Source organism: Rhynchophorus ferrugineus, unplaced genomic scaffold (assembly GCF_030347505.1).
Source record: "Rhynchophorus ferrugineus isolate W39M unplaced genomic scaffold, kcgeb_rfMv2 rfM2, whole genome shotgun sequence".
Taxonomy (NCBI): Eukaryota; Metazoa; Arthropoda; class Insecta; order Coleoptera; family Curculionidae; genus Rhynchophorus; species Rhynchophorus ferrugineus.
Window position 1 is genome coordinate 25,559,616 of NW_027472581.1, and position 13,149 is coordinate 25,572,764.

General features: G+C 31.0%; 1 protein-coding gene across 1 annotated transcript in view; it reads right to left on the bottom strand.

Moving 5' to 3' along the window:
• Nucleotides 1-13,149, bottom strand: part of LOC143190272 (protein Skeletor, isoforms B/C) — a 124,797-nt gene that overhangs the window by 4,835 nt on the left and 106,813 nt on the right. The window contains exons 4-8 of the mRNA XM_076394474.1: nt 12,752-12,970; nt 9,835-10,035; nt 9,739-9,771; nt 6,447-6,620; nt 25-221 (exon numbers count right to left, since the gene is read on the bottom strand). Of these exons, the coding sequence (XP_076250589.1) occupies nt 25-221; nt 6,447-6,620; nt 9,739-9,771; nt 9,835-10,035; nt 12,752-12,970 (824 nt within the window). The remainder of the gene's footprint in view (nt 1-24; nt 222-6,446; nt 6,621-9,738; nt 9,772-9,834; nt 10,036-12,751; nt 12,971-13,149) is intronic.

Sequence of the window (13,149 nt, forward strand, 5' to 3'; positions counted from 1 at the left end):
ATATTTGTGAGGAAATATTCTTACTTGGAATATTTAATTATTGTGGTTCCATTGATTCGTTCACCATGTAAAACTAGAACGTCGTTGCGACCTCCGATGCGTTCATCAGGACAAACTCCGGATTTTCCATCGCACTGCGAGGCGTGAGATATGTAATAGTCATCTGCGTGGAAGGTTCTTGAATTCTTATCAAAGTAAGCGACGGTAATATCAGCGCCAATCTGGAAACAGCAATTTATTCAAAGATATTGTAAACTTTAAATGTATATTTGGTATCTGTTTTTTGCTTTTTCAGAACAGTGTGTATTTTTGATAAAACGTTTTGATTAATTTTATTTTAAATGTTTTCTATGATTATCTTTCATGATTCTACAAGGTGGTCTTAAAACATTACATATAAACATTAAAAAATATTATATAATATATATATTTCTTGAAATTCGCATTTTTTGGAAATAAATATCTTCTTATTGTTCAAAAGTTTATTCTGTTGTCTTTCTAGTTTTTCTGATTAAATAATTTTAGCATACGCCTTTTTTATATTTTAAGCCAAGTTTGCTTTATGAAAAAATAACTAATTTTCTTCTTTAAGGGTCGACATTGAATACCATTTTTATAGTCTATTCTAAGTTATTTTGTACATACGTCATCTAAATTTGTGACATCAAAATGTCGCAATGTTGCCGCATCAACTCTGAATTTTAGTTCAGTTTGGCTTTGACGTACAACAAAATTCTAATCTAAATAAAATAATTGAACAAACATTTTAAAAAATATATTTTTTTTACCATTGTAGTGCATCTAAAAACTACATTTAATTATACAGCCACAATAGTTTATAGGTTAGAGCCAGAGACCTCTTATCACTATTGCTTTCAATAATTTTGCATACATCTGACAACTGGACGACTTTGATAGGCTCATTCGTTAACGCATTCGAACTAATCAGACAGCAATGTGTCTCTTTTTAACCAAAATAAAATGAGAAGGAAAATATTGTCTGATTCTAAAACGATTTTACAAATTGCAGCAGCCACTACATTAAACATCTTGATGACTTATGTACGAAAAACTTTTAAAAAATAGACTATATGTTTAGTTTATGTTTATCGCAATTATTAGATGCTTGCATATATTCTACTAATTTTTTCACTACTTAAATTAATTGAGAAAAAAATGGTACAATATATATTAATAGTAATATTTTTTAATTTTCTACGACTTTTGCCATCTTTTTGGAAAGAACTATGTTGGTTTGCTAGTGATGCGAGTAATGGTAAACGTATGAAAACATTTGATTCATCAATAAAGCTAAGCTGAAAGAGTGAAAGTGAATGTTCTCTGACAGTTTTTTGGTTTATATTAAAAAAATTTTGTATTTCCTTATTTTCCAACTTTCTCTGGCAGTTGTCATTGACATTAAAATTACCACATTAAAATATGGATTTAATAGTTAAGTTAATTTGTTTAATAGTTCTTCGTACTTTGCATTTTGGTCCTTAGATATTTCTTATAAAAATACATGTAACACATGATTTTAAATATATTATGTTACATTTTTATAGTAGTTTTCCAGCTTAAACAATAACTTTTGTATATTATTTATCCATATTTTTAATCAAGTCTGCTTTATATGATAACAACATTAATAATCCTTTTTAAGGTACAATTTGTTGAATTCCATTTAGATTATTATTTGATGTATTATTAACTTATTTTGCATGTATTTTGACCATCTGTATATATTGGTGAAAATGTGATGTATTAACCGTCCGGTCACTGACCGAACTCGTCATTCGTTTAATTACAGGGTACCCGCGTACCCACCTATAGCGTGGCAGCTGCTGTAGCTGTGTAAACTGGCTATGTGGCATATAAAATAGCTATAGGAACACAGTTTATAGTCCTCAGAGAAATAACAATAGCGGAATGCCAAGTCAATCGATATTGAGGTACCTGAGATGTCCCTTTCCCCTCCTCATGTTGTACGAAAAGAAGGAAACGTGTTCAATCAATGCATCATGAAGCTAAAATTAGTGATAGTGTAAAGAAAAAACCCGAAATTATTGAGTAGACACGATGGATAAAATGCTTGGTAGATATACTATAAAAAGATCAACTCAAAGGTGGCCTCTAGCATTTTTTTACAATATTCTCGATATTGCCTGCCTTGCATCATATATTCTGTATTATGAGAATAATAGAATGATTGTTAAAAAATCGTATGAACGACGATTATTTTATCGGCAATTGGACAGAGAGCTATATACTCCATTCGTTGAAAGTCGTGCAGTCGTCGTTCGAATAATGCACAAATTATGAAGCATTTCTCAACGAAAGTGGCGATTGAATCTCTTCTTGGTCGAGCTATTAATCCGAATGCGGATCAGCAAACATCATCTGTATCATTGACACCTCAGACGCAACTCGATTCAACTGGGAGGAAAAAGATTACTGGTGTTTGCTATGAATGTCTCCAAAGTGAATTTAAAAAACGTCTGAAAACTACAAAAATATGTTCGGTATATGAGAACCCTATTTGTGACGTACACTGTATTACAACCACGACATGTGAAGGATGTACGAAATAATTTAATATACTTCAATTTTTATATGGCACTGTATCATAATAAATAAAATAATGTAAATAAATAAGTAGTAAAATAATGGAAAACGATATTAATAAAATAAAATAAAACGGAGTTATGTATTTCTACATTACTATATTTGTTATTGTTTATAATTAGAATTATTGTTTAAATAAAAAAAATTACAAACTATGTTGTTTATTTCCAATTTAAAAGTCGAATTACCTAATTACTTTAATAAGCAGTCTCTGAAGTGTGTATAAACCCGTCATTAATCTTAGTGGGACCTGGATATTGAACGGGCGGGGTATCAAGTTTGATAGTTAATAACTTTTATTAATTAATTGAATGTTAAAAAATTTGGCGAAAAATGGGTTTTAATTTACTTCAATTTTGAGGATCTAGACGACCATAAAATGTTTATAAGGAAAAATTATTATTTTACCTGCGGATTGAAATGGATACCCGGGTGTCCGGTCATTGACCGGACGGTTAATCCAAGCAACTATTATATTCGATAGTTTTGACATTTCTGTACATAAAATCACCGTTATTTACCGTACATTTAGTAAAATTGAGTCAGCGTATACAGACACTAATCATGGAATGTAAAGAAAAATTTTTTTGATAATCATTACTCTTGTTGTTTGATTTGAAAAAATGTGCTGTCGAATTCCATAAAATACTTTTGAAAACCTTTGGTGATGCTGCTCCGTCATATCCCAGTTGTCTGTCTTAGTTTCAGCAAATTGAAAATGACGATTTTGATGTCAATGACAAAAATGTTCGAAGGCAAAAATTGTAATAATATTGGACGAAAATGCAAAAAAACGCTCCAGGGAATGTCTAATGATGAATCAACTGTTTCTAAACATTTAAATGCGATGGGAAAGATCTAAATAAAGGAATCCTAAAAAGATCAAAAAGGAAGAAAAATGGCTACCACAAGAATTTGGAGGTTTATTCCTCGTCAGGTAAATAGGGAAAGATTTTTCTGGTATTGTTACTGGCGATAAAAAGTAGTGTTACTACAAGAATCCTTGCGGGCAAACAAAAACTCATGGGTTAGTCAAGGAAATTTATCTACATTGATGTGATATTTATTTTTTATGAGGCGTAGTATATTATGAGCTGCTAAAACCAAAAAAAATTGTTAGTGCAGATGTCTGCCCATGTCAATTGAACGAAATTAAAGATGTACTATTGTAAAAAAGACTAGCAATAGTGACTAACAAAGGCAAAGTTATTTAGAATCAAACCGCTCTTGGTAATACATGGCAATAGTTGTAAAGGGTATACTGCAGCAACTCGAATTGGAAGCTCTACACAGCATCTTCTAATCAGATCACTTATTCAGATCGATGAAATGCTGAACAAGTGCGAAATTGAAATTGAAACGAAGTTACTATGTAATGCTGGTTACATATCCATCTACGTATATCTGTTTTAAAACTACATGAATGGTGAACGAGTGAGACTGATTGGTCTGTTTTCTAATAGATAAAAACCTTTAGTGCCGCTTTGTATCGCCGTTCAACCAGTCGCCTATAAAGTTTAAAAGTTTTTGCGATTAAAACTCTTTCCCACCTTATAACTTCAAGCAAAAAAATAGTTAATTTATTTAACAATTCACTATTGTTTCTTCCTTTAACAGTTGTGTTAGATGTAAAAAAGCATTGAGCAGCTTTTACGATATTACTTATTTTTATAATTAAAAGAAAAGACCCATTGAAAATTATTGCTTATATATGAACTTATGGTTGAAACCTATGTTTAATCCACTTGATGTAAAGTGTGTTGTGATGTCATAAATTTATGACCACAAGTTTAGAAAGTAAGGGAAAAATAGTGATATTAATGCGTAAGATTGTATCTGGTGAAAACCAGTTGTATAAAACGTATTATATATAGGGATAACTTACAGCAATAACTAAAAATAAAATTATAAATATTTTGAAAGTTCCTTTGAAATTAAATATCATAATGTTAGATTGATATTATTATTATTGATAAAAGAAAGACGAAAAGCTGGAAAAGTATGACATAGAAGCAGACATACTGTAGACAAAACAATATTTAATAGAATTAGTAATCAGACAATTCAAAAGATTAAAGAACATAAACAGATTTGCTTCGAAAAATTTGTAAATTAATTAAGCCCGGAAGCAGACAAAGATTACTCGATATGGAAGGCAACTCGGAGATTCAAAAGACCAATTATTAGAGTTTCGCCTATTATTAGATTAAAATGATCAAAATGAATGGGTTCGACGCAATGATGAAAAAGATGAATTATTCGTAGAGCATTTAGCTAACGTATTCCAACTGAATGATATTGAATCTACAATAGATACAAATTATGTTTATCAGTTCGATGTAGCTGTAAATCTGATTTCTCCAATGGAAGTTGCCACAGAAATTGACAACAACTTCAATTTTAAAAAGGCCTCTAGACTTTTTTATATTTCACTTTGGGTTATTTAAAGGGCTGCCACGAAAAGTAAAAATCATGTTGACATATATATTCAATGTTTATTTGTGACTGAAGCATGTTCTGCCATGTCTTAAGGTTGCTCGAATAATTATGCTTAATCCTAAATCCTTACAAACAGGCAGAACAAGTTGGATCTTATAGGCCTATTTCTACTGTTTTCTTTTAGGCTGGCACCTGCGATATTAAAGTTATTTCAGAAGCTGCTGTTAAAATGTATAAAATCATTTCGAAATCACCACTCGACAATCGATCAAGTATACAGAGTAACAGCGGTTTTTGAAAAGGCATTCGAAGAAAAAATATATTGCTGGACACCTCACAAGCTTTTGACCGGGTATGGAATTTAAGATTAATCTACAAAATGAGCAAAGTGGAGAATTACTGTCGATTGCTGGAATTATATCTTTACGAAAGAAAATTTAGAATCTCGCATGAATGGGCATTGTTAACACTTCAGCTAGAGTTCTATAGGGTACTGTCTAGGTACCACTTCTATATCTGCTCTATAGTGCTGATGTCCCAAGAACAAAAGAAACAATTCTTAGAACATTTGCCGATGATACAAACATTTGACATGACAAAAGATGTATCTCTGTCTAACGCTGTAGAAGAAGTACAAGTAGCGGTTAAACAAGATCTACAAATGGACTAGAGACTGGAAAATACAGCTTAATAGCTCCAAATCTGTGCATATTAATTTTGCGATGCGGCGAAATGATAAAAACCTAACTATATCACTTGACGGATGCTCGATTCCTCAAGCAGTTTCATCAGCTAAATACCTCGGAATATATCTCGATGGTAGAAGTAGGCAAATGTGCTGGTTCATGGCAAGATATTCTCAAATTGACCTAAAATTATAGACTCGTTTATTGTTTATCATTCAATAATAAAGCCAATTTTGACTTATGATGTACAAATATGGGGCTCATTTAGACATCAATTCAACTAGTAATTCTACGATTGAGTGTCAATGCTTATTGCTACATATCCAACGAAGACCAAGAAAATGATGACCTCGAAATCACATGGATATGCAAAGTGATCCAACATTTCGTCTTAAAATATCAAATAAGTTTGTTAAACCACAGAAACGTGGAAGTTACACAGCTACTGGACAACAGGCACGAAATCAGAAGATTGAAGCGAACCAAACCACACGAAGTTGTTTAGTGTGTAAGTGTATTCTTAACATTAGCTTAAGTAGATTAGTTTTATTTTAATTTTGGAAACACATACTGATGTAATAATCCCGTACTCGCCTTACTTACGTGGTAATAAATTAATTGTAAATTAAGATTGTACTAAGCATATCTAATGTAAGATATAAGTAATAAAAAAAACGTTGGCATGGATTAACTTACCATCTGAGCTTTGTTGTTCACACCAGACAACCCGAAAGCCATGTAATTATCCTCCCTTATATTGGCCGTTAACGTTATTTCGACGTGATCGCCTCTCATGAGCCAGCGCACCTGCAGTCGTTTATCTAAAAATTCTCGGCAATTGGTGGGGGCGGGAACGGGTGTTGTGGTCGTCTTAAGAGGAGAGAGAGAAAAAAACAGAATAAGAACAACAACGGGGGGTGGTGCAGACAAGACCAACAAACAAAGAAAACACATCTCACACGAGCACAGTCAACACAAACTTGTTCAAAGTACGAGCATTTACAGCAATGAGAGACTTGCAGATTATTGTTTTGTTTTTTTGTTCTGTTCAACTACTCATAATACCGATTTGGGAAATGATCTAGTACGTGTGGAAAACGAAATCGTTTAAAGATATTCGGTGTTTCTCCTAAAATATTCTGATATATCTTGATTTTCTTGCGAATCTGTTCAGATCAAAATCATTAAATTATTAAACTTATTAATTATAATTTAGTCACTCTAAGTGTTATTTTCAGAATATATTGCGGTTTTTATTAATCTACTAGCGCACCTGGCGAACTTTGTACTCCTAAACGGTTGGTTGGTGTGTATATGTGGATTTGATTAGTTACGGTAGGTGACTGTGATGAAGTTCTGTTAGTTTTTTTAATACCTCTTATTTCAACTGGTGTTTATTGGGCAAAGAGGCACTTTCATGGTATCCGCCGTTATAATGGTGATTGTTGTATGCACAACAAATTAAATATTATATTATATTAATATAGTTTTTGTAATGTTAAAAGTTAAATCTGTTTTCGACAGATCCACCTAAACTGAACGTAACACTGATGTATTCATCTGGTCTTACATATTGTATTTTGAAAAATTTTCTTTGTCAGTTTTATAACCACACACGTGTTTAGTTATATATAAGACAAATTTCGTCTACATTCCTGTTAATGTTTTGTGTGTGTTTATGTGGATTCAAGAATGGTTTAACTTCATAACCGAACCCGGTAGGTAGGGCTGCGACAGCGTTTTAGCTCTGTTTATTACATTAAACAATTTTTGATAATGAGAACATATCACAACAATATCACTATTTGGATGTTACTGTCATCATCTATTAGTACTTGTTCTATTATCGAAATAAATTATTCCATCCAAACAAAAGACCAATGTTCCGGTCGGATAATGTATATTGGATTCGCTAGTTTATATACATATCAGCAAAAGTATCAATCGATTACCTAATGGCTTTATTGAAGCTATGCATTTTTGTATAGGTTGATTTTTTTCGGTGAAGCATCTTTTGATATGCGTCATTTTTAGTTTTGTTGTCAGACTCAAGAACAAAAAGCGGATGTTTTGCCGATACGTGAACATATTGCGTACAATTAAGAAATCTAGAAAATCATTTTCTAGATTTGGACTACAAACCCTCAAGGATTCGCCTTACAATTTTTTAATCGTCATGGCGAATACAATACAAATCGGAATTAAAATTAGTTTAAACTAAAAGGACTTAGCGGTCGGAAACATTGGATTCCTATTTGCTATTCACATTTTCTTATTAGCAAATGCTTGTCACCAATGCTAATATCCAAGGAATTTAAAAATTCAGTTGGACGGTTGGTGGCTTCGTCTTGGTTCATATCTTTGTTCTTAGCCGGCAAAATTGCTTGCTAACTTAGTCATTTGTTAATTTGGTGGTTCGTCTTGCGATGAGACGAAATTTTATAGTAATTCTCTATATTTTTGTTATATGGATAGCAAGGGCATAAAGGTAAAAGCAAATTTTGGTGTTTATTTCCAAAATTATCTTGGAAATGACGTTATTCGATAGTTCAGTTAATATTTAAATATGTAATAAAATACATAAAATCAGAAGTTAAAAAGGTGCTATCGTAGCTGTGTTCTTACCATGCGTCTCGGTCACCAGAGGGAGCGAGGTACAAAAGCAATATGAACTGATATATTTGTTTCTTGTTGTTATGCATTGATCTGCCTGAATTATTATAGGACATCTTAGGTTATATATTTTTCTTTTTTTGTTTTAAGGTAAAAATGATTTCTTTAACTATAAAAACGGAACAAGAGTGTTCTTTTTCAAACGATTCTACTCTAGCCCAGAAATAGTTTTTTTAAAGTAAACAATGATAAAACTTATCTCATTATGACTTATTTTGATAATTGAACTGAAATATATAATATGTGTATATTTACAGCTTTAACCAAACGAAAAGGAAAGTTTGGTCACAAATTCGATATTATATTCAAGAGAATTCTTTCAGTCCATATTAGAATCTCCAAAAAGAAAAGGGAGTACAATTTTTTTTCAAGGGAAGTAAGTTGAGACGTTTGAAAACTAAACTATTAAAGTGTGAGAATTATAGTATGTTTTTTTCCGCAGATCCTTTGGAACAGACGAATATGTTCCTCTTTAACTTTAAGAATCAGATCCTACCACACCGTGGTACCATGACAATATATGGTAATATAACAAGAAAAATTTTTTGCATATTTTCTTATTACTCTGTTATTTAACAGGACTGGACTGGAATAATAATTAAGAGACGTTAGAAAATTGGTTTTTTATGTTCTCATATTTATCTATATCATGTTGGTTTCTAACTAAATATAAAATGGAATATTTTTCATTAATGTTGAATGAAAGGGAAAATTTATATATATTTTATTTAAGATCTTAAAGAAAAAACGTTTCAGTATATTCCCATTTAAAATTATAATATATTGGGTTTAATTTATTTCTTGTTGAAAATTATTATTCTCAGACCATATAATGTTTTTTTTTGTATTTCTTTCACGTATTAAGTAACATTTAAATAAATTATTTCATTAAAATCCTTTTTCATTTAGCCGCTATAAATAATTCTGGTGATTAGTTTTAGCGCAGAACGTGTGAAATGAATTAGTGACTTCTATATATGTGTATTTATTTTATGTAGTGAAAGTAAGGTCCAATCTTGCAAATGAACAGACGTACTAAAATATATTACTTACTTGATTTTAATTCTGAAGATATAAAAAAGACTATAATATATTTTGATCTGAACAGTTGCAGTATCTAAGAAAAATTATTGTACATAGTAGATAAAGATGACCAATATATTTTAGGAATCAAAAACTTTCTACTGTTATGAAAAAAAGGGCCAAGAAAAAAACTAAAATCATATATGCCAAGCCCATATATTAAATGATATATAAGCACAATATAAGTATCATCATAATTCGTCTATGTTTCTACTGTAGATGTAGGTTCAACTGTAGTACTTACTGGGTTATACCACCACGGAGGCTGAGAGAAACATTGAAAATCATTTTATCAATCGGTGAAGGAATGAGTGGTACTTGTACTTACAGATATTTTCGTTTGACCTAGGGCGGGTGGTACGTCTAAATCCTTGGGTATCATGACGTGACCGAAATTGTGCCGGTACTGTACGCACCATACTGCCAACCAATCAATGTCGTAAACGGTTAACGATCCGGGAAGTTGGATTTCAATGTCTTCGCCTAGGTAGCCCCTTAGCGGATCCAGGGATCCCATTTCGTTTGGTACCTAATCAAATCCAGTGTTAATTATTTATATTATCATATTAATTCTATCTGAACGGTTGTATTGCTAAAATATATTTCTTCTTATGGCATTCAAAGAAATATGTTAAAACTAAAAATTGAATGTCACTAGTTTCTTCTTCTTAAAATACCATTATAGTCTATTCAAAATAACAGTGAACTCACGTCATCACAATGTTGAATGTGTTTCTTATTGCAATTTATAAATTTTTCCTTCCTATTTTATTCTAGCTAAAAAGCGTTACAATGCTGCCTTGTATGTTCGAACATGTAACCGAATCAGCCTACAAAAGTCGTCTGGTTGTTTGCAAAATTTTTCAAAACATTAATGATAATAATTACAGGTTATAAACCGACAAATGTTCTTTTGCTTGCACTTATGGTGAGTGGTATTAAGTTGCTTTTTTTAAATTAATAATATAAACTTTTTTAAAAATAGGGATAAAAGATATCTGAATATGATAAAGAAAGAGACATGGTAGATTAGATGGCTGAACAATATGGCCACATAATTTTACGTCTTCCTTCCTATAAGTACATATTCAACCCAATCGAATTGACATGGGGCGTGGCAAGGAATTATTGCAATAGACATGCAGGTCTAGTAGAATATACATGAAAGAATAACAAACACCATCGGTTTGGGTGAACTCTATACATCACACACCCAGAAGAAAAATTGACAAATGATCGTGAACTCTGTTAGCTATATTGGAAATTGTCAACCTAGTTTGACAATTACTGAACCAAGGGGATGAGACTGGAAGTAACTAAAAATAAGTATATAATTAATATAGGATAACTGTATGATTGTTCAGTGATTAAATTTAGTTTTATCAAGAAATATGTATACAGGTAGAAACTAAGGAGTCAAAATGACTTGAAAAGAGAACAATGTAATGAAGGAATCAACCAACCATTAAAGGTAAATATGCTCTCTAATGAAAGTAAAATATATTACTTGGATATACAGTTGTTAATTAGATAAATTATGCCTCTAATATGTGGAAAACAGTTTATTGAATCATATAATAAAACTCAACCCTAACCTATAAACTATTGGAGCTGTATAATTAATTGTAGTTTAAGTATAAATTATATTTGATAATATTATTTTTATTCCATTATTTTATTTAAATTATAATTTCGTTATATGTAAAGCCAAAATGAACTACAATTCAAAGTTAATGCGGCAACATTGGGACGTTTTGACGTAATAAATTTAGATGATATAAGTTCAGTGTTTTAGAACGAGCTATAGTTATTTTTGTTAACGAATGAAGTCAATATTAAATTAAGTGTCAAGTGCTAAATACAAGAATACGTTTTTTGTTTTATTTACGATATATTCATAGTTTAATCATTCATAATTTGCTGAAATAAGTCTTTGTGATTCAAATAAACTAAAAACTGATTATATATTCTAGACCATATTAAAGAAATTAGAGATTGCTCTTGTTAGTGTTTGACATATTTCCCAACTAAAAAGTTGTTATTGTTGTATACTTTTAGTGACAGTTTGTACTTTATTCGCCAAATTTTTCTGTTACATTATATTAAATTTTTTAGATAGTCGAATATATATATCTATTTTTTAAAAGTGTATCGTTGTATTTTTTTACCCAAAAGTATCACCTTAATTACCTCTATAATACATTAAACTTAACTAAAAAGGTCATTAAATTAAATACAGAGTAATATTCAACTTATAACTTCATCCATTTTTACAATAAATAATATGTCAATAAGTTCGGATACACTAAATTCTTCGTAAGAAAGTTATTGTTGTTTGATGCTAAGTAATGTAAGCAATTCTGTTTGTAATTGTGGTAAAGTTGCATTGGTTGAGAAATGGTAAAGTTGTTTTTTAACTGTCACAGAGAAACAAAAATGTATTAAGTCTGTAGAGGAAAATAGTATAAAGAAAAAAATAGATATTGCTAAAAGTTAGAATACATGGACGTAGAGGGATTCCCACAAGTATATTGGCAGGTTAGTAATGAATAAGTAAAAGAAGGCAATTTTAAAGTTTAAAGATGCTCATAGCGCTCTAGATGTAATAAAATAGTTTTCTGAAAAAAGTGAGTTGGTTTGTGTTGTGTGACACCGTTTGTAAACAGACCACAGTTTATCAATTTTTCATCAGGAGAAACAAAATGAAAACTAAGTTACCATAATTACATTGATCATATTTTATGCTTATATACAAATATTATGATTTTTATTTTGCCTCTGTTTTCATTTATTAGTGAAACTCCTTCATTTAACAGTGTAAGCAAATGAGTACCTACTTAATGTTAAGGTTAATGAATAGGTTTTCTTACCTTGTTAAATTGAGTCGTAGTCCAATATAACAAACTCTATTGTAACGAATAACTTAGTATAACGAATATTTTCTAAATCCCCTCAGTTTAGTTATATTAAGATTACACTGTATTTCTATTGCATTTTTGAACCCAACCTTACATCTTCTTTTCTTATAGCTTTTTAAAATTTTTTCCTTTATGAGTAATACTAGATACTTCATAAGTAATTGCTATTATCATTTTTAGTAGGACATTGGAATTATTTTGGTACTTACTGGAACTAACTTCTCGAAAATAATCCCAATTTTAATTAATTTTACTCCCTTTTATAATTCGTTTTTTATATTAATTTTAAACCTCAACAGAATTCTTCTTCTTATAGTTCAGACTAACCTTAATTCCAAAAGCGGTGGGTTCTGAACCGTTTCCGACCCAGAAATATGCATCCGGACCTCCTCCGTCGTAGTGAAGATTGGGTATGTAGAAGGTTTTCGCGTCCAATATGCTGATGTTGTCAGAGCGGAGTCCGTGGGCCAAGCGTTTGAATTCAGGAAGGACGCGCGGTTTCGGTACCTCGAGATTTGGGGGGATAAATACTTCACCAAAATCAACCTGCAACCAAAATTATAATTACTTAAAGCCAATTCCTCTAATAAAAAAAATTCTTTTTATTATGCTGAAACTCATTATATAGTCTATCCAATGAAACAGTCAATGCAAAATATATGATGACTGCAGGCTGCAATGTTGATATCATTGACAAAAAAGGAGGATCCTTGTCCAGGGACATT